The sequence below is a fragment of the Fonsecaea pedrosoi genome, assembly GCF_000835455.1.
Source record: "Fonsecaea pedrosoi CBS 271.37 unplaced genomic scaffold supercont1.6, whole genome shotgun sequence".
In the NCBI taxonomy this organism is placed as follows: domain Eukaryota; kingdom Fungi; phylum Ascomycota; class Eurotiomycetes; order Chaetothyriales; family Herpotrichiellaceae; genus Fonsecaea; species Fonsecaea pedrosoi.
This window is the reverse complement of record NW_013550610.1, coordinates 835,208-856,278: the sequence shown is the minus strand read 5'-3', so window position 1 is coordinate 856,278 and position 21,071 is coordinate 835,208. Positions and strand designations below refer to the sequence as shown.

At 50.4% G+C, this 21,071-nt stretch overlaps 8 protein-coding genes across 8 annotated transcripts; 3 read left to right on the top strand and 5 right to left on the bottom strand.

The window, feature by feature from the left end:
* Positions 1 to 440: 440 nt before the first annotated feature.
* On the top strand, positions 441 to 1,196 carry Z517_09232 (uncharacterized protein; the record flags this gene model as incomplete). Its single annotated transcript, XM_013425142.1, has 1 exon — positions 441 to 1,196. One exon carries the CDS (start codon positions 441 to 443, stop codon positions 1,194 to 1,196), a length of 756 nt encoding a protein of 251 aa, XP_013280596.1.
* An 8,971-nt stretch (positions 1,197 to 10,167) lies between these two features.
* On the bottom strand, positions 10,168 to 10,425 carry Z517_09231 (uncharacterized protein; the record flags this gene model as incomplete). The annotated part of the gene is made up of 1 exon (XM_013425141.1): positions 10,168 to 10,425. The coding sequence occupies one exon, from the start codon at positions 10,423 to 10,425 to the stop codon at positions 10,168 to 10,170; it is 258 nt and encodes an 85-aa protein (XP_013280595.1).
* Positions 10,426 to 10,745: 320 nt separating this feature from the next.
* On the top strand, positions 10,746 to 11,252 carry Z517_09230 (uncharacterized protein; the record flags this gene model as incomplete). Its single annotated transcript, XM_013425140.1, has 2 exons — positions 10,746 to 10,820; positions 10,989 to 11,252. 2 exons carry the CDS (start codon positions 10,746 to 10,748, stop codon positions 11,250 to 11,252), a joined length of 339 nt encoding a protein of 112 aa, XP_013280594.1.
* Positions 11,253 to 13,587: 2,335 nt separating this feature from the next.
* On the bottom strand, positions 13,588 to 13,833 carry Z517_09229 (uncharacterized protein; the record flags this gene model as incomplete). The annotated part of the gene is made up of 1 exon (XM_013425139.1): positions 13,588 to 13,833. One exon carries the CDS (start codon positions 13,831 to 13,833, stop codon positions 13,588 to 13,590), a length of 246 nt encoding a protein of 81 aa, XP_013280593.1.
* Positions 13,834 to 16,364: 2,531 nt separating this feature from the next.
* Z517_09228 (uncharacterized protein) lies at positions 16,365 to 17,143 on the bottom strand (the record flags this gene model as incomplete). Its single annotated transcript, XM_013425138.1, has 3 exons — positions 16,365 to 16,514; positions 16,597 to 16,641; positions 16,904 to 17,143. 3 exons carry the CDS (start codon positions 17,141 to 17,143, stop codon positions 16,365 to 16,367), a joined length of 435 nt encoding a protein of 144 aa, XP_013280592.1.
* A 355-nt stretch (positions 17,144 to 17,498) lies between these two features.
* Z517_09227 (uncharacterized protein) lies at positions 17,499 to 17,909 on the bottom strand (the record flags this gene model as incomplete). Its single annotated transcript, XM_013425137.1, has 1 exon — positions 17,499 to 17,909. One exon carries the CDS (start codon positions 17,907 to 17,909, stop codon positions 17,499 to 17,501), a length of 411 nt encoding a protein of 136 aa, XP_013280591.1.
* Positions 17,910 to 18,284: 375 nt separating this feature from the next.
* Z517_09226 (uncharacterized protein) lies at positions 18,285 to 19,013 on the top strand (the record flags this gene model as incomplete). Its single annotated transcript, XM_013425136.1, has 3 exons — positions 18,285 to 18,346; positions 18,401 to 18,559; positions 18,761 to 19,013. The coding sequence occupies 3 exons, from the start codon at positions 18,285 to 18,287 to the stop codon at positions 19,011 to 19,013; spliced, it is 474 nt and encodes a 157-aa protein (XP_013280590.1).
* Positions 19,014 to 19,105: 92 nt separating this feature from the next.
* On the bottom strand, positions 19,106 to 21,071 carry Z517_09225 (uncharacterized protein; the record flags this gene model as incomplete). The annotated part of the gene is made up of 6 exons (XM_013425135.1): positions 19,106 to 19,394; positions 19,638 to 19,852; positions 19,911 to 20,140; positions 20,222 to 20,240; positions 20,271 to 20,411; positions 20,472 to 21,071. 6 exons carry the CDS (start codon positions 21,069 to 21,071, stop codon positions 19,106 to 19,108), a joined length of 1,494 nt encoding a protein of 497 aa, XP_013280589.1.

Genomic DNA, 21,071 nt, shown 5'->3' with positions numbered 1-21,071 from the left:
GTGTTGTTGTCGATCGTCTGGCGTACACTGCTTCTCAGCCAATCATGTTCCATGTTGTCGTACCTTATTGAGAAGGTTGGCCGAAGAATGTCCATCGCGCCTATGGGGAAGGTTGGCCGAATAATTTCTGCCCCGGCACATAACAAATCCGCAGGTGCGCATGATAGATTTCCTAGCCTGATTAAAATCAATCAACTTATCCCACTTACAGTTGGTTCATCTCGTCCATACAAGTCCTCTTCCATTTCGCCGTCGGCGGGCTCTCCAGGCAGACAGACCAATCTTAATCATACCCACCTTCACCAGATTACCTACCTACCCTACCTACTCCGTCCCGACGTGCCCCTCCAGGGCAGATTACAACCTCACCTTGACTCTACCTATCCTCCGTCGTCCTCAGTCTGCCAGCTCGCCTACGACATTGGTGAACGCAGGCAGCCATGGACAGCTGCCAAATAAAGCCGCCCTCAGGCTTCGGGTCCATCGATGGTGTCTCGGCGCATCGACGTGAAACCGGGAATGACGGATCTGGGAAATCCTCCCAAGTTGCCACATCGATCAACAATGCCTGGCCAAAGGAATACAAATGTACCGAATTTGAATGTTTGGATACAGTGGCAGGGTTATTTGGCTTCAGCGACGAGGAACAGCTGCAACGTCACATGCTCGATCACACTTTCCCGGCCTTGTTGGATGGAAATACGCGCCAGACACCGCTGGAGTCCAAGATCGCGCATTGGACTCCGCCTCTGGACGCCAGGGGCATGCCCCGCATACCGGACAGTACCTGGAAATTCGACGGTCTGGACAGTCCAGCCGGGCCCAGGAACCAGGCCAGGGAAGGATGGGAACCTGAGGAGCCCACGAGCGAAGAGGATGCATCCCAGGAGGATTTGATCGAGGGCCTGGAAGGCCTAGGCCTTGGGATAGACGGGGCCGATGTAGGCGGCTACGACGGAGAAGGCTATGAAGTCAACCTCGAAGGCGACTTGGACGAAGACGATTATTCGGAGAGCCAAACATTCCCCCAGGACGTAGAATCTCACTTCGATCCACTATCAGGGCAGATGACGCCGGTACTGACGAACATCCCTCACGTACCGTGGATCACGGTTACGGCCGCACAGCCACAGGATGGAGGACCTCGTGGAAATCTTGAGCAAGGCTCTCAACACCGACGTTCTGGACGTGATTGAAATCAGGCGGGGAATTTGGGTTTCCCTAGTGGGCTAGAATGTTATGAAGCAGGAGACGGATCTCCAAATGTGCTGGCTGGCGCGCGACGAATTATGAAAGACAGACTTTGGCATTCATGCGTTCATCGATCTACCTCGTACTTGGAAGCTTTACTTCTTTCGCCTGCTCTTTACAGGGTGGGTAAACAATCTGTCGTTTTCTTCATCCCTTCCCAGGCTTCGCTTCGTTGCGCGTTTGTATATGCACCAATCTCTACTAACAATTGATAATCGAGCTTCCCAGCTCGGTCACAGCCTCGTCGTCGATGCACGTGGACTGTGTTCCAGATTGGATGAGTTCATTCACTCCATGAATGTCTCCCTTGTGGGCTGGCCTCACCGGGGCGGTGGTGTCCGTGTAGCGGGGTGGGGAGTGGCATTCATCACTCCGACTTGAGAATATAGACAGCATTCTTCTCACTCCTTGTTCTGCCCGCCACAACCCGATCTTTTTGACCCGATTGCGCCTCTACTGGCTGGGCCTGCGACAGATCTGCCACGACGTCGGGGGGTTCAGATATAGGTGTGCTTGGAGCTCCCCCAGCAACTGTGCTTTGACTGTCTCGGGCGTGCCGTGGCCACCCCCGAACGAATCCTCATCCAGCTCACAAGCTGAGTAGGCAGGGCAGGCTAAGGCTTGGCATCACACCGAGTCATTCCAACTGGCTCCAGAAACCATCCATGGTTGACTCCAACTATTTCATTACTAGGTCGGCATGTTCAGGAAACTACGAGCGGGCAGGTGTCGGGGTTTGTGGTGCGAGCCAGGGCGCATGGGGCGTTGGCCTTGGTTTTTTGTGCTTGGGTGCGAGGCTCTTTAGTCCGTGGGGTGTACCGTGGTAGGTGGTCACCGCAGGGAGGTTCTCTGCGCTCCTCGGGGTGGATGCGTTTGCGCCTCTTGGGCGTCCCCGGCGTACTGTCCCCCTTCGTAACGTGGGCAACCCAGAGACATTGGGCCGGGCTGTTCGGGGAGGGAGGCGACAACTTGGGAAGACACTGCTTTCTGGTAGTGCCTCTCCGAACCTTATCGGTTGTCCAGTGATTCAAGCTTTCGTTAGCAAGAAGATGCTTTCCTTGTCTCTCTCTCCACGTACGCCGTAGGATGACAGTGTGAAACTATCAAAGACGAGAGAGCTCTTGTCCCTAAAGTCTCGACCGCTGGAGGTTGTACCAAAAATTCCTTCACCACAATGCTGTCGTACTCCCTTGTCTCTATCACGCCATAAGGTCACGCAAGAGATGGGGGCTTTGTCAGGGCCAAGGACAGAGAGAAGACTGGAGAAGACTTCAGGTATGTAGGGGAGGGATAAAAGTCTTGATGTCACTCTCTTAATGCACTGTAAAGTACAAGACGAGAGACGAAGAGCTCGAAGGGAGATTCGGGCTCATGTCGAGTTCTATATACCATTCCAGGTGAGACACTCTCCCTTGTTTCCATGTTCTAGGCCCACTAAATGTTACCTAACGATGTAAGGGGTTTCCAATAGTAGAACGCAAGGGGTGTTGAGAATGTGAGGGGTGTTAAAAAGCTGAGTCATCGTAAGGCTCTACTAGAGCCTTATGCGGGTAGTCTTGGCAGCTGATGGCAGTTGATGGGCGCACGTGCTATGTTTTGATCCTGACCAATCATATCGTTCGTAATTTACCTATACACTAGTCCAGCCAATCATATCGTTCTGCGTATAGGTGGCTCAAGGGCGAGGCTGTAAGGCGAGGCTGTATGTGTTCTGTCGTTATGCCGTAAACACGCTTGGACCTTGACCAGTCTGATCAGGGACCTAGGCGATGAGATACGAGGATCCATCAACTTACTGCCCCGCTCCCCCATGCCGTTTTTACTTTTCCATCAATGCCTGGGGGCCAGCTATGAACTGACTTTTGTATATTCGGTACCTACTAGACACACATCTGACAAATTCAGTTCTGAACCACTTAACCAATGCCAGCGGAAGATTCACCATTGTTCGAGTTACCGAGTAATAAAACTCTAGTGATGAGGACTTTGACCTGGTCAACCCAAATTTATAAGAGAATCATGTCCAAGGACAAGTGCTTCTCTGTCAACGTTTTTTGGTCTGGTAGGCTGAAGAGCTCGTCAACCTGATCACATTCTCGGAGGATGGTCACGCTGCATACGTTGAGTCTCCCGCGGTGTCAATCGGCAACTACGAAATGCACGGGCTGTTGGTTATCTGTTCGGCTCAGGTCTTGGACGGACAACTCGACCGTCCAGGCGGTGCTGTAGACTCGGAGCACTAATGTCATAGAGAATCGCCTAACGAGCCACACACAGCCCACATAATTCAGGAGAGAAGCGCAGGCAAGGCCAGATAAGTGTACAAAAGGACAAACAGGCACTATACACAAGGCTGAAAATACAAGGCTGAGAGTATAAGGTTATCGGGCGAGCGTAAGTCCATACTACTCCACCTTATACTTAGGAAGCTCCACGTGATAGTATAGAGGGGAACGTACAAGAGCCCTTTCCTACGTAACTTAGGTAGGAGTTAGTTCTTCCTCCTTCTCTAAGCTTTGAGTCGTTATCTATAGGAACTATAGATAGGTAATATAATATATAGCAATCTAATCTATCGGCACCTACTGCGTGGCGTAGGTCCTGATAAATAACGCATGCTGCTAATGATATTCCCCTTGTGTGTGAAGTGCTTTCCCCTTCCATACTCCGAGTTTAGACCAGGATCTTGTCCACTTTCAGGACTGTAAGCGGGACTGGTTATCACGGCGTTAGTCGCAACAGTAAATGGGGATGGTACCTCGTCTTCGCCGGCCTCAGTCTGATCTGCGAGGTCTTGTTCTACTTCTCCCTGCCCGAAGACCCGTCTCAAGTCTCTCGAAGAACTTGGTGCCTTGTTCGGCGATATGGTCGTGGTGCACTTGACAGACAACGGTCGGGGTTATTGTTAAGAGAGTACCGATGTCCCTGCGATGGTGCATGAGCAGAAGGTACTTCTGAGCACGATCCCGACAAGTCTATCCGGTGGCAAGGTACTCAACACCCTTCCCTTCACCTCTTTGAATTGCCTCAATCGAGCCATATGCTGATAAAAACCCCAAGTATTGCAAGCCTAGGTTGCGGCACGGACGACTGTACAAAGCACAAGGTGGCGTTCCTGCATTCCGGCATGGGCGTAAACCTAACCTCATTCTCAACCCGGATCGAGGTATTCTTCAAGTCTGTGGCAGACCTGACCGGCGGCCGTCTCGATCACGCTGCCAATGTTGCGGCTCGGTACTATATGCGTGTATGTACATGCGCAGACGAGACGGGTTATGAGGCACATAGAGCGAGATCTTCTGGGCTCCACAAATCATGGGCACCGTGGCGAGCGGTAGACAGATGGCAGTGGGCAACGTGGGCTATTAAATGTTCTCACTTCTCAAGCAGCTTCTCAAGTTAATGACTCGGCAACGTGGCAAGGCCATGATGGCAGCCATGACCGAGGAGCCACAGTTGGATTTCGAACTCATAGAGTTTGATTTGATTAATATACATGTAGATATTTGTAGGAACCACCAAAAATCTAGCGTGCTTCGACCTCGAGAAGAGCGGCATCGCGCCACGAGGCGATTACAGCGATGCGGATGCTGAAGGCGAGAGTGACAATGAATACGACGACCGCCACTTTACTAGTTAAGAGCAGAAGAAGTCTGACAGATACGACGACGGATTAGCATTAGCGTGCAGATGCAAAGAGGGATGGGAGGAGCTGCAGAATCTGTGGACCGGGATCGAACATTGAGGCTAGCCCGTGTTGATTCCCAGATTTTGTTGTGAACATAGACTTGGATCCTGCACAGGCTTTAGTAAAAATCTCTCAGTTAGGGCCGCTCCGTCCTCCAAAATGGGAAATAAGGTTCCATAAATCGCCCTACGCTTCACGTTCGGTGTCTCACTCCGATCAGTGCGCACGTAGCGCTTTCCGGGACACATTCCGTAACAAGGGGCGTGGCGCAGTAGAGCCCACAGGTTTGAGAGTGAATGCAACTGTTTCACGAAAAAGAGATGCGCAGTTCCTGTTTCCCTGGGGGATCGAGCACATCCAAGAGCGAAGTTGAGGACCACGACACTTGCCAAAGCATCGTACTACGCCTGGGAAGCCTGGATACGCGGCAACTGCGTAGGCAGAGCACTCGACGGGTGATGATGAAGAGGATGATGGAGGAGAGATAACGCATCTTTTGACTTTGTGGAATTTTTGTATGCGGTTACGAGGTACACAGGAAAGACAGCGCTGATGCTCGAGATCTGTCCGGCATCGTCGCCATCATTGAGAGCGGTAAAGGGTTTGCTGGCGTTTGTCGACGATTAGACCTCCTACATCGCCGATGGAAGCTCTCGAGTTGGTTCAAATCTTCATTTTGGCTTGAAGATTACTCTTTCACCGGGGGTTGGGCTGGCTTGATAAGAGGGTGGTAACCTTTACCTTTTGACGCCTAGATCAGAGACAAATGAACAATTGAAAACGAGTGTTTTGAGGAACACCACGTTGACACTGCCTGTTACGACAATGGCGACCTCTGTGTCATAATCTTCCAATGATGCGATGAGCAGAGGGCTGAGACTCTTCCAACACACTCAGGCGCTCTGATGTCAATTCTGCGACGGATAGATCCTTGGTGAGGAAAGGCCTTCAAAGCGATGACAGGCTCTGACACCTCTACGCGACGGTGGGGTTACTACTCGAGCATCAGATAGGTGTGCCGGCCTGAATGCTATATACCAAGTACAAAGTGAACTACTAGAGCTGGTTTGGTTTCTGAGCACTGTTTCCATCCCAGACGGCCGCCCTTTCACTTCGCAATTGCAAGTTCCCGACAGAATTTGTCGGGGGCTTTTGTTTAGCTACCACCATCCGCCTAGGGTAGTGCATTTTATAGAGAGACGATGTTTCGCTTCTCGACTCGTTGTTTGCAACAAGGGAGTTGAACTTCAGACGTTGTGTTGTACGATTCAGCGTCCATTGACAGCCTTGCCATTTCGATACGTTTGGCAGCGAGCAGGAAACATTGTCTAACGCCATTAGATGTCACGGATCAACCTAATCCCTTGGCACTAGTACCATGTATTCGTGCCATCTGAGATATCAACTCCGTACATAGAACCTCAACCTTTCAGATAGTCCTTCGTACTGTATGTAATTTCTCAATTACGAGCCTATTGAGGTTCTCATCACATAGGTGAGATTTGTAGCTGTGATAAGTAATTATAATTTGCCCCCTGATAAAATAATGTCATGTTCCGTTCACGGAACCCCGAAGAATGTAAAGCCCTCCTTAGATGTGATTGGAGGGCATGTAACTACTAAATGTCTGTTAAGAGAGCGTATGCCTCGGGCTGCAGTTTCTGGCGGTAGTGTTGAATTTACACCTTTACCAAAAGTTATATGTCATTTTCTTTTTAGCGGAACGCAAAGACAATAGCGTCTTTTAATTCTTGAAAAAGGAAGCGTAAAGCCCCAGCGTACATCAAGTGTTGGACTATGCGACAGGCATGCTGGAAGTGTTTGCAATTAAACGGTTTTCGCCAAAGTCTGCGGTTTGGCCTCGTCAGGCATATTCGCCATAGTCCTCAGTGCTATACGGCACGGGCGGTCAAATGCACCCACACTTTGGCTCATTTAGAGGTGTTTGTGACCTTTTTTGAGATCGATCAATCATCCCATCCGCACTGCCAGTAGCTCGGCCTAATACTATTGATTTAGACTTTTTCGTTGCTTCCTTCGCTCTCCAGGACAAATGCTTCTACCAAAGCGGTGCTGTTTCAATCCCCACCTTGTCCGGTTTGTGTCGCAAATACTGTGTCCCTCGACTTGCTTGGTGCGTTCTTTGAACATTGCGGATCAAAACCGTCAAGATTGCGACTTTGGTGAATTCTCTCGACTGCCCTGTCGACTTTGTCATGCCTGGAACTGGCCACAACAACAATTGCACCAGTGCATCGGGTGGTCAAAGTGCCAAGTTTACTTACGGCACCATCCGAGAGGAAATACGAACGATTCGCAGCGCAGCAACCAAGCCACTGGCGCACCAAAGTGGACTTTTTGTGTCTTCAAACCAATAGAGCAGCAGCTTGGGGAATCAACGCCTGTCCCGGTACCAGTGCGATCCCTTCTGGTCGGTTGCCGTCTAGTCCTGATCCGTTTCGCGAAGATGAACAAACGTGGCTCTACTGCTCTCTTCTTGTCCCTTTGGGGCGGAGTCTAGGAACAGCTCGATGTGGTTAACAGGGCCACTCGCGGTTCGGGCCCATCGATATAGTACAAGAAAAAGAAAATGTCGGCGCGACGCCCTTGCATAAACGGGGCTGCCCCGGCTGGTGTAGGTAGCGTAGTCTGGCGGCGTGGATGATGACTGGGCCATCCACTACGGCCGGAAGTCGTAGCGAAAAGTTTCTTCACACGCTGGGTAAGGCGAAGATGGCCGTGCACAGTTGGGTTTGCTCTGGTCCAGCAAAGGCTTGTATATTATGATCCGTATGTCTATTCGGGTGAAGGGCCAGTTAGTCTCGGTCAGCCCAGTCCGTTATCATACGTTAAGCATGAGAACTCACCGAGGCCCAGATCAAAGAAGCCCAGCTTATCGTTCTCCTCCTTCCGGGCACGACGTACGGCAGCAAGAGGTCCTAATCCGTAGTAAGGCATCTAAATAGTGTAGTTAGATGAAGTACGCCACCGAAGCAGCCTACCTCGAGCCGGAACGTATATAGAATGACCGCGCGGGGACCCTGTCTGGGGTACGGTGATGCTGCCGATAAATATCTCATCGAAAGAAACACTCACATGCTGCAATATTAGGTACGTGAGCCATCGATGTGAAGTTCATATGGCATTTAGCGACCAGTGGGGGATCAATAAGTGGGATCAACAAGTCATGACGCCGAAGTCATTCTAGGCTGTGGCTCAGGCCATGGAGGATATTGCTGGAAGAGGTGTACCAGGTGATGAGGATCGGGTGCGTGTTATAGGCGGGATGGTTGATATTGGTGCTTGTATATTCTCCGATGATGCTCTCCACATTATAGCTGAAGTCCTCTGCGATCTCCCCGAGCCCGAAGAGGCTCAAAGCGTCTGCAGAATTACTGTGTGTGGTCCGTGTTTGTGCCGTAACAGACGGATAGGCAAGTGCAAAAAGTGCCCAGTTCCAACGCAGTACGCAGTACGCACGAGAAAAGTAAAGGTGAAGTAGATATATTTCAGTCAACCAACCTCGGATTTTCACATCCACGGCAGGTTTAGGAAATGCTTGGCGGCAACAAGAGCCGAACGGAGCATTTGCTTTATTTAGGTTGTTTATAGAGTTTGCTGCCCCTCCAACCGGGCGAGGCCTTATAACCCAGGGGCCTGCCCTCCTGTCTTTTTCACCTTTGTACGGGGCGGGACTTTGGCTTGCGATGTCCAGCTGTGAGGTAGCCATGGGTGTTGTCTGCCGGCAGATTTCCTGGCTCTTTAACTTGTAAGTCACGGCTGACATGTAGCATAGGGAGAACTAGACACGTGATACATGTATACACATAGAAGTGACTTGTATACATACAGGAACCTAAATAGGGCCATGGGACGTAAGTACGATGGGAGTATGTAGTCCTGAATCTGATCCATCGTCTTCTCCATGTCGTCAGTAGACGGGCTAGGATTCTAGCCCTTTCGTACCCCTACTCATGGCCGTGTAGTTTCAGGACCATCTTGAGGATAGCATTTTCGAGTGAGGATGAGAGTGCCCAAGTCCCAAACGCTAATGTACAACTTATCTTCTTAAATAGGGTATAAAGCCCGGCGTCGATGACGGTCATGATCGGCCGTGGGTACTTGGTCCAGGGTAAATGACCCGCTCGCGATGGTGAGACGCATTTTCTTGCCGCTAAGGGCACTTTATGGATCGCTTTGAAGAGCGCGGACGCGAGTTTCGAACAGAGTGACGTGTTCACCTCCCAGATGAGGTAGCGTCGGAGGGCATTGTCATCCTCTCCCTCCCTCGCCAACACCCGGTCACGCATGTCCTTGGTAAAACGGTAACAGTTGGCGGCGATTTACGCTCCTAATAAGACATCTGTCCGCACAGCATTACTTCCTTCTACGGATTCCATCTGTTTCTTCCAGTCATCTTAGCCAAATCATTGAGGTTCCCCAGCGTCTCGCTGTCTGTGAGTGGTAGGCGTGCATACGAGTTGATCATCTACGTCATCTTCAAGAGGCTGAGCACGATGACGATCCTGTGCATGTTCGGGACGGTTTCAACGTTCACCTTCACGATGGCGACAACCTCCAGCGACTTGATCACCTCGTTGTACATGTCCATCATGTCGTACCTCGTCACGTGGCCTCCAAGTCCACGATCCATATCGTGTTCAGGGCGGCGCTGTACTCTTTGTATCCCGTACTCATCCTACTCTCGCACGGGGTAGGGTTGAAACCCTATATCGCGTGTATGATCGAGGTCGACAATATAAGCGCGATGTGGCAGTCGTAGTAGCATCCCTTGATGTCCATAGGCCAGATCATGTTCTTGTACCACCTCATGCGCCTCCGTCACGATCGAGATGCTGATCCTCTTAGCTCTAGGCTCCCGTTGACGATCCTGGGCACGATCCACACCCTATTCACGCTATAGTTCGAGTATGGAACGGCCTCTACCACAATGTCCATGGACCTGTATAGGTCCTTCGCTTCGATCTCGTCCGCGAACGTGGCCATGTACGTGTTCAAGTTCATGAGCGGGAGTAGGCAGATCTCGATCGACATGCACATGTTCCCGATGGTCCTTAAGTCAGTGACGAGTTGATATAGCTGGCCTCACGTAGGATCATGTACACCTTGGTTGTCTTATGCATGGTCGTGATGAAGTTGATGTTCGCAGTCGAGCCGATGTACGCATTGATCAGCGTGGAGATAAGCGGATTCGCTAACATGATTATCTACACGTAGTCGTCCCAGTGCATGTACATGGAGAAGGTTGTGAACACGAGCACGATCGTCGTCATCTGCGTAGCTAACAACACGTCCGTGAACACAATCATGTACTTGGTCTTACTTGACTGTGTAAGCCTCTCGCTAAAATCAAAAATGGAGATGACGTTGCTGATGATCGCTGCCACCTCTTTATACCTCACGTTTGGGTTCTTGTTCGCGTCCGAGGACATGCCCAAGCTCATATCCTTGATGTAGCTGGGCATTGTACCGAGGTCCTCTCGTACGAGACCGAGCCTGCGTACCTGCTCGAGGTGTGCTTGCAGTGCCTCGATGTGTGGGCCATTATAACCATCTTTACGAGCACGGCCGGGTCCCTACGAATCAATCCGCTCGTGTTCATGTTCGCGCTACCGACCGTGATGATGTGTACGATCTACTCCAGCTTTACGAAAAGGTTCTTGTTCCAGTAAATGTCCGTGTCTATGTTCATGTAGGTGATCATAACCAAGGCCTCTTCTCGAGCCTGTCGCCTACAAGCCCTTAGCCTGACTATGTCGCACGTCGTAACAAGTAGATCGAGACGATGGAGAACATGTTGGACGTTCAACGACACGCACCCATACGGGACCGTGAGGTAGACGTCCTCCAGGAACCAACAGTACGTGAAGACTACACTTGATGGTCGAATGTACTTGACAACTAAGTAAGGCTACATGTCAGGCTGACTTTTCTCCCATTTTTGAAACTCAGAAACGTTGTTTGTTAGGTCGTAAAAACCTTTATGTATTTCCTAATCTGGCAATACTCCTACCCAAAATAGAAATAGGAGAAGGACAGGAGGGAGAGGGTGTTCAAGATAGTCCCCAAGTACAAGATGACGCTCAACAAGATCTACAGGCCCATGGTCGCGAGAGAGTACTTTTCGTTGTTGTTCAGGCAGCGGGGGTCCCCGAGCATCGACATGTTCACGAGCGAGATCATTAAATCAGTGCGACAAGCTCTCGGGTACAACAAGCTCGTGACTAACACCGTGACGCGAATCCTGGTGCTGGGCAAGTGGACGACCTCGAACTGTAGGATCACCATGTAGACTATCGAGCCCGTAATCGCGACCATGATCGTGTACGGTAAGACGGTTAACCTTACCGCCGCGAGGGAGAACTTCGCCAAGGACATCACCATGATGGAGGCCTTGACTATCACGACGTACAACACCACAGTCGTGCAGAACGAGAGAGGGGGGGGTCTGCCAGCTGGTTGATCTGGAAGCAGTACATGAAGGAGAACTCGAGGGACCCCTTGTGCGCGATGTGCAACTTATGCGGATCCTCGATGACTGATTAGAATCAATTAAGTCATTCCCCTTACATGAACATGGTCACGGGCGTGACGTCATCGCTGATCGCCAGCTCGTCCACGAGGCTGAAGATCCAGACAGGCTGGGACAGGGGCGGATCCACATGCTTGAACCTTTCTGGCAATGGGTCCCTACAGTTCTACAAGTCCCCGAGGGAGATTGGGGTTTTGTACACCTCCGTACTCGAGTTACCGGAGATCACTATGGAGTTGGCGATGATTGAGTTCTGGAAGACAATGTAGAGGGCCAACTCAAGGCCAATCTAGTAGGGGTCCATCTACACCGACATGTACATGTAAAGCATCGTGTACAAAAACGTCTATACCTCAGCGTAGAGCTCTATCTTTAGGTCCCACTTCGTACTCTCGACCCTAAGCTTATATAGAGTCTCCTTCCGGAAGCGAGATAAGTGTACAAACTTGTACATCTATAGGGTGCTGGTTAGCGATAAGTTCATGTCGTACCCCCTATAGCCATCCGCGTAGTCGAGGTCGAACGAGACCACGCTCGAGTACTTGTACGCGAAGATAGGCATGTTCATATCCACAGGCCACTCCATCACCGTGGTCATGTACATCTCAATGCGCTTGTACATGTGCATACACTCACACTAGAACTTAAACATGGTCCATAAATCTATCTAATTCCGTATTCTAGCTGCTCACCACGATCAAGTGCATCTCTCGCCGCCTGAGGACGTGGTTGGAGTCAAGCCTATGCTTGTACAACTTTCTCCTCCTAATCATCTTAATGGTAGTAGGCTTAACACTCTCTACGCTCCTAAACATGGTGATGTTGGTGAACTCGGTCTCGTCTAGGCACATGAACCTCATCTAGGCTAGGTCCTCGACCATCAACCTGTTGAGGACGATAGCCCAGAACTTATCGTCGATCTTAAAGTCGTTCGTGATATAGGGCTCTTAGAGGTGCGTCAGCGAGTAGACACCCCCGGTGTTGAAGTAGTACTTGCCTAGGAGTATGCCTGAGTAGTAAGGTAACCCCTCGTCCGGCATACATTCACGACCCTATTAATGTACATGACTCTAGCTATATAGACGTCCCTCTCTATACTCATGCTGGTCGCCTCGATCATGTTATCAAGCTCGTTCTCCTTGATATACCCCTCCATAATGATGTTCGCTACCTACCATCTTATTAGAAACGGCCTTTAAATGACCTAGAGCGCGGGGCGCCCGGAGGTAGATCTACCGGACGGTAGCCTAGCGATATAAGGCTAGGTTACGTACCGTACGTAACTACTAAAAAAGGAAAGAAACGATATAGCGATATATTAGTATAGTCTATATTAATATATTAATATATTAGTCTTAGTTATCTATTCGGGATATACCTTATAAGTATATAGCTACGCTTATTCCCCTTTTATAGTTATACTCTCTCGTAGCTAACTTATGACATCTACTTCACTATACTATTCTAAAGTCACTTAGCTACTTATACCTTACGTACTCTCGACCTAGCTTATGTAATAAAGGAACTATGACTAAGGAAGCCTGACTCTATTAGGCTATATAGGAAGTAGCTCTAACACATCTTCAGCATTACTTTACCCTAATGTTCGTGCTCATCTTTTTTTCAGAAGCATGATCACCTAGATGTCCATCTACTTAATCTGTACCGGGTCCATCTTTAAGTTCTATAACTATCAGCCATAAGTACAGTATTGTACCAGAACCTTATGAAGTTAATATACTTGCTCTATGTCACCTTACCATGTACGGTCCTGACAATGTCGTGATATGCGGACTTCTCCATCGGCTCGTCACTGGGGATGCGCTAAGTTCGCCGGCAGCATGTTCACGTACAGCTTCACCCTCTCCTTCATGGCGATGTACAACTCCACGATCGTGTACAGCCCCCTACCCCGGCCCGATAACAGGAACTACGACGGGTCGTTGTTGACGTTTAGGTATAAGTAGCTGTACCTGGGCGTGTACAAGTCCATCCGCTTATTCGACGAGTAGTACACCTACCTGACGTCGTTGATGTTACCGAGTATGATCAAACCCGCGAACTCTTCCATGCTCCTATATATGAACCTGATCGTTTAGAACTCCGTCAATGGCGCGATAAAGATACTTATGAGCCGTAAGACATGATCGGACATATTCATGATTAGCTCCCCATACCCGCAGATGTACATCCTCTCAGCCATATCCACAGGTACGCCCGCGTCTACGTACCTACTAATCTCCTTGTTCTTATGCGGCTCCGGCTCCACGTCTAGATCCGGGTCTACGTCCATCTCCTCGTGCATCTCTCGGTGGATGTAGTTGAGCTCGTTACTGGCCATGTTCACATACCTCAACGTCTCCGCTATAATCTCCGGGTGCAAATGTAAGTTTGCGAACGTGTTTGTGTACTAGCTCTACCACTGAACATCAACATAGTCATCGTTAACATGATCATCGTCGTGTCATCCTAGATACGTGGTAGTACACTGGGACCTATCGCAATATAGTATCACTATTAAGCTGCGCGTACATATTAGTCCTCATGCCCACACACGTGTACTAGATGTCAACGTCGCTGTCAAGGTCGTTCTTGGAAGCTGGTCTTCGCCTAGTAGCCTGTGAGCACGCAGCCCTTCATATTGTAGATGGTAAACGTACCCACGATCGAGGCGATGAACTCCTACGTGCTAGAAACTAACTCCTTGACCGGGGACTTAGGCCTCTTTGTCATTGTACACCGAGGGTAGAAGATGGTGTCTACCCTCACCACTATCTTGCCAGGGTTCAAGACCGCGTGATAAATCATCCATTCCTCTAAAAGTATAGATAAGCCCGTGCCACTACTCGCGATGCCTACTACTTGGACTCCCTTTACAGGATGTCCTTCGTTGACACGCTCGTGCAGGAGCCGGATAACTTAGTGTTAATGTTATACATGTTGAATATGTTGATGTTATATGTGTTGATGTTACATGTTAAGGTTGTACATGTTGATGTTGTACATATTGAACCTACTGATGTTGTAAATGTTGAACATACTGATGTTATACTATAATGGGAGAATCTACAGACTGGAACGTAATTGGTGGAATTTACCTCTATAATGTATAGGGTGACACTCCTACCTGCTAATTAGCTAGATCTCCCACACTAGGTCCGAGAGTTCTTTTTCTTAGAGATGCTTCAAGAGGACCAGTTCTACATATTTAGGTAGACGAGTAATTAATTAAGTTATGGAATCAACCTAATTAGGATCTTCGATGATGTTTTATTATTACTATACGATGGTCGTTACCCCTAATACTATACCTACCGCCGTATGAGTTGATGCCTCTAGCTAAGAGCCTTACCCTAGTTTAGAGTTAAGGATAGTGATTAATTAGGTTATAAATCAACCTAGTTTAGACTCTTTACACTACATTATTATTACTATATAATAGCCATTATCCCTAACATTCTGCCTACTACTGTATGACTTGATACATCTAGCTAAGACCCTTATCCTAGTTTAGTAGATGGAGAAATTGTGGTGCAGACGGATATTGTAGACGGATATTTTGTCTAAGGTACTGTACGTGTTACGGTTCACATGTTGAGTTCCGGTTCAACATGTTGAGTTAAGGTTCTACATGTTGAATTAAGGTTATACATGTTCAATTTGTACATGTTGAGTTTATATATATTAAGGTTGTTCATGTTGAGGTTGTTTATCTTAAGGTTAAGGTACGCGTTGAGCGAGATCTCTACATACTCGGGAGTGGATAAGACCTTGTACTTAGTCTACTCGTTTTCACGTTTTCGAACTAGTGCGCGTACATGAACTACTTCGTGTATGTATAGCTCGACGTGACTAAGAAGATGTCCTCGACCACGGTTGCACCCACTCCTGTCTGGGACGTCCAGCCTCGACACTAATAGGCTCATATTGTAAATCAGGATCGAGCCTAAGACCGAGCTGATGTCGGTTCTCATGTTGATGAACTCGTTCATTTCTGGGTTCCTGATCACGTCTTGATTCTACCTTACGTACGAGTATGTGACTAAGGTACACTACAAATCTAACCCCAGCTCCTTCATCAAGTCGATCGTGTTCTGGTTCATGATTGCGCTCACGTTGATGCTCAGAAACAACAAGAAGAAGGCGAACATCATACTCTCTACGTTTGTCAACGAAACCTCGTCAATGTCCTCAACCATGCTGATGGCGTACTTCGCCCTCGTGATCATGTCCCTAGGATTGACTAAGTTCGCTATCGAGTGCACATTGGTACTAACGGACATTGACCCGCCGCTGCTGACCCCTCTTGACAGTCGACACTACGAGCTCGTAGTAGTAGTCGAACATGGAGAGGAGTGTGTTGATCGCCGCAGCTTAGATAAGACCGACCCATACTTCGACCTGTCGATCCCCTACTAGTACATGATCTTAGTTAGCTTCGTCATCGCGATCGAGTACACGGGCTTATTAGTGCCCTCCTTAAACTTCACGAGCGGGAGGCTGGGCACCTTTAGGGAGTCTATGACGATCATGTCCTAGCATAGATTCACGCACGTACCCGGCATCTTGTCCATCCTTATGAACCCGATACGGCACCGCCAATCCGTGCCTATACATGATGGTGTTCGTGATCGTGTTCTTAAACCTAGTCACGCTTATCTTCTAGTACCTCTTGTTGATCATGACCTTATACATGCCCTTCCACGACTTCGGCTTCAACATCATGGTCTCGTACATCTTCCCGTCCAGGTACTTAGCCATCTCCTCGAACGTCATCATACTCATCATCGCGGGGTCAGGCTTCTCCAGCATGCTGTTCCTCATCGTACACTTGTCCACCTCGACAAAGACAGTGGGCACCCTGTCCACGTGCTAGTCCTTGTACCAGTGGTAGTACACCTCTCTAATCCTGGCAAGCGTGATGGGCGCGAGCATCCAGATCTCGGAGTCATCAAAGTTAGTGTTAATCTTATCGTAGATCTCAAGCGGGACCCCGGTCGAGCACACGTCAGGGGCGACTGGCTGGATCATCGTCAGTAACGCACTGTCAGGTCCTGGAACGAGCACCTCCCGACCATGACGGCGTCGAGAGTCTTTAACTCACGCATGTAGCACTTCCGTCCTTGGACACGTACATGAACTTAGCCCTCTACACGATCCTGATTAGCAGCCTGACGATCCCGTCATAGAATTTCGCGCCTCTAGGCATCCTCCTGGGCGGCTCTACCGATCTGCTCGTGTTGGTAGGCCTGCACCCGTTACACTACTTGCACAAGATACCCTTCTTGTTTACGATCCTGTTGAAGTAGAACGTGAACATGTCGGATATGCTCTTGTCCCTGGTGATGACCACCTAGTTCATGATGCTGGCGTCCAAGGACATCCCCTTATTAGCCACCACGATGCCATACGGGATCGAGTAGGTGTCCGTCTTCGCGCTCTTGTTCATGTACGTACCCCTTACAGCCCTTGGTCATCTTCGCATCCTCGAGCTTGGCCTCGTACACCTCCAAGTTCTCCGTCCTGATCGTGGTCCACACGCACTTGGCGACGGACGGCACCCCCGAGATGATGTTCCCATCCTTGATCATGCGCCTGACGGTGAACGGTCTCGAGTTCTCGATCTGAGTTTTGTACATTGTCGTATCCATAGTGAGGTACGTGCACGCGTTCCACCTAGTACAGCTTGGCCACGCTCTCGTTCTAGCTTGCGAGGTAGCGACGTGATGAGCTTATACACGGTCCTGGGCGTGCACGCGTTTTAGTACTCGCCCTAAGTGTTGTAGACGAACTCAGACATCTACGCGGCGATGTACACGATTCTCTTCATTCTTCCAGCCACGTTCCCAGACCTCAGTCCCAGTCGCGGTGTTGGCGTAGACATAGAACATGTACGTGTTTTTAGTTTTAGAGATCGTCGTGTGGTAGATCGTGACCCAAAAGTAGGCGCCGGGCGCATACAGTATGACAACTTAGTCCCTGTACATAATGTTCTTCACGGAGACGTCAGTGTTCATGATGATGTAGATATACATCATGTAGTTCGCTAACGTGGATGTACTCGACCGAGTCTCCGTTGATCAGGATGTCTAGATTCCCCTTCGTGATGAAGTAGGCGATGTCGTACACGCGCATGTTCTTCACCACGTCTACAGACATGTTGATCTTCTTGAAGGCGGTCACGAGCTCGTTGATGGGCCTGGCCCTATTCATGGACCTGCGTAGCTTGATGTAAGCGATATGGGCCGTCACCACGCGGGCGGATCTGTCCATGACCATCGCCTGATTCAGGAACGGGAACGAGTAGCTGAGGATGTACGTGACTATAGACATCCTTCCGCACAAGAAGTAGAAGTAGAAGAGGTTGCCCTGGGAGAGCGAGACCAGCCTGTCGTTGATGTTCTTGTACATGGGCATGTTGCGCTTGATGGTCGCCTCGTCCACTCGAGTCGCTTCATCATCACCATCTGGGGGCCACTAACAGCACCTCCGCCATTATCAACAGGATCACCGACATGGTCGAGATGACCATGGTGACCATGTTGGTGGCATTCTACACGGTCGTCATCATGGTCATCGCGACTGGCGAGAGCGTGGAACAGACATGTCGGAGTAGGGTGTCAGTGTCGATAGTGTTGGTGATGCTAAGTTAACACCCGTGTTCATCATCGTCATCTATACCCTCGACATCGCCCTGCCCTGATGAGTAACTCGACCACCATCTACGCGTCTCCATAGGCCTACTCTTGGGCGCGGTGCTCCGCGGCCGTGGGGCAACACAGCAGCTCGAAGATGGATACCTCCCCGAACATCTACCCAATCTACGATGAGGACAAGAACACGGCTACAGCCAGGTACGTACACATGAGGTTAGGGTTGAACGATCCCTTGGAGCCGGTTGTCTGCAGGTGTAAGCCCGTCCACGAGAGCGTGAAGAACATTAACACTAAGGTGGCGGCCACGTACAGCTTCATAAGCATTAACAACAACATGTTGATGAGTAAGATTCCACCCCCGTACACCAACACGGCGGTGATCAAGACCATCTTGACGAACCAATGGTGGAGGTAGAGCTGAGGATGAATAGCTACATCTCAAAGGATCATGCACATGACCATGAGGGAGGGGATGTTCGGCGACGTGTTAAGGAGCGAGATATAGGATATCGGCTGCAGCTAGTTGCCGAATGGGGTCTCGGGCCAACACCGCGAACCTGAGGATGAGGTCCACGGGGAGAGATAATAGCGAAGATCGCCATCTGCGTACAGGAGGCCGTACGAGTACGCGTTTGTAGGCGAGATCACGAGGTCAGAGTACAATACCAATATGACCAAGCTCAACATCTCGACCGGGATCGACGACATCCCCGTGAAGATGATCGTCAGGAAGTACAAGTGCGAGGCCACTGTATTCTACTCGTCTGGGATCGAGTTGCAGAAGGGGGTCACGTACATGCACCTGAGGTCGGTCATGTACATGTTCAAGGACGTGGTTGGGTCCGAGAAGCCGTTGGGGCGCTAAATCGACAAGTGGTTCATGAACCAGGTCAGGAGGGTAGACCACGACGTGATCGACGTCAGGGATCTGAGGCCGTACGAGGGCACGAACATGAGCTAAAACGAGGTCATCATCTCGAACGCGGTGATGAGGCTGGTCAAGAAGATGCCTATCAGGGCGGACATGATCAGAAGGGCCTTCATGACCGTGTCGATGGACGTTAGCATGAACATGATACTGTATGACATCAGGAACATGTTGTTCCGCATGAGGGCATGGGTGTACGAGATGGCCCAGACCATAGCGTCTGTCGGTAGGAAGATCATCGCGGTGTTTGGCGCTTGGGTAGGCTCTAGGAGATGAACGAGATGAAGACCAGCAACTTCTCCAACATCGTGATCGACCCTGTGGTCAACATCAACATCAGGTTCATCGCCAGGCGCATGAGGAACTTGAAGATCATGCCGTACGACACCAATACGAGTATGTCCAGGCAAGTGAGCACAATCCCGAACAGGAGCGGTAACCTGTTGTACCATAGGGGAATTTCAACGATGTTTATCGCCATGAGGGACGCGTACCCCAAGCTGTAGACTCGAGCACTGAGGCGATCATGTCCAGGGCCATACTCATATATTAGTCAGGTACCTCAACGTTATGGCAGGCTTAGACTGGTCATTGAGCATCCCGACAGTGGCGTACGTCTTCATCTTCGTGACCGAGTACCTGACCGCGACCGAGGACGTAGGCGGCTTTGGGAAGGGGCAGTTGTAGAAGTATGGGATCGCCCTGTACATCGAGTACACGGTCACGACGAACTTGTTGGAGCTGACAACGGCCTCGGTCTCGTAGATGGGCATGTACTGTAACATCACTGCGAGCAGCTCTGTCTCCCCGAGCCTGGGCGTGCCCGACCTGTACCTCCCCCTCGAACAGCGACCGAGTGGATGGCCGTGGACGGGTAGTGCTGCTTGAGCACGGGCAGATGCCTGAGCTGAAAGACGCGCGCGAGGTCCCGTAGTTGCACTTCAACGTCCTCATCTTCCCGTCGCTGTCCTCGAAGTCAAGCTTCTGCCCCTCGATAATGATGTAAGCGCTCCTAAGCTTGGGCTCGGTCTTGAACTCGTCCGTGCGTGTGTAGACGGTCTTGCCTACCGGAATCTTTAAGATCCTGAAGCTGGCGATGCTCTCGAAGAGGCTCGTACACGCACTCATATGCCGAACTTACTCACCGAGCTCCTTATTGAATTTCTATATGCTGATGAGTAGATTAGGCCTGACTTTCTCGCTCGTCTCCTTGTCCATCAGCTCGACCGTCTCCTCGCGCGGGATCAGCTCCCTGCACGTGAACTTGGGGCCGTACGGGGTCGCCAACTTGTCGCCGATCATCAGCTCTTTGACGTAGATGTATACCTTCGCGTTCTAGCCTCCGTTCCTGTTCACGAAGATCTTCACGACCAGACCCGGACCGCGGGCCTCTACCAGTGCTCGTCGAATAACACCATCCCGGGCTCGACTACGGCTCCCATCGGGATCGGGTACTTGATGTAGCCCATCCACGCGAATGCGCCCATACGCGCGAGGGCCTCCGAGATCGAAAACGCGTCCTCGGGGTTGAGCGAGTGGTTGACGAAGGCCGTCACGACGTTCTTGCCCAGAAACACGACCCTGGCCTTGGGCGTCTGCGTGTACATGATGGCGTCCAGGATGATCGGTCTTGACGAGGGGCTCGGACTCGCCCAGCGACACCATCGTGGCTTCACTCTTGATCGGGAACTTTTTCATGGACCGCAGTAACATCTGGACCGCGAGGTTGGCTTGGGGGTCCATCGTGTACATGTTGTAGTCGATGCACCTAGCTATGGTGCAGTCGAACTCCTCGGGCTCGATCGTAGGTTCGAGGAACAGCTTGCTCATGAACCTCATCGTGTCCGGACGGTAGACGTACATCAAGTTCATGAACGGGCTCTCGGCCACAATCTTGCGGTTGTTCACCAACATCCTCACGGGGCTGATCAACATCCCGCTGGCGGTCGAGATCGTGACCACGTACACCTCCTCGAACACGTGTACGGTGGGCAT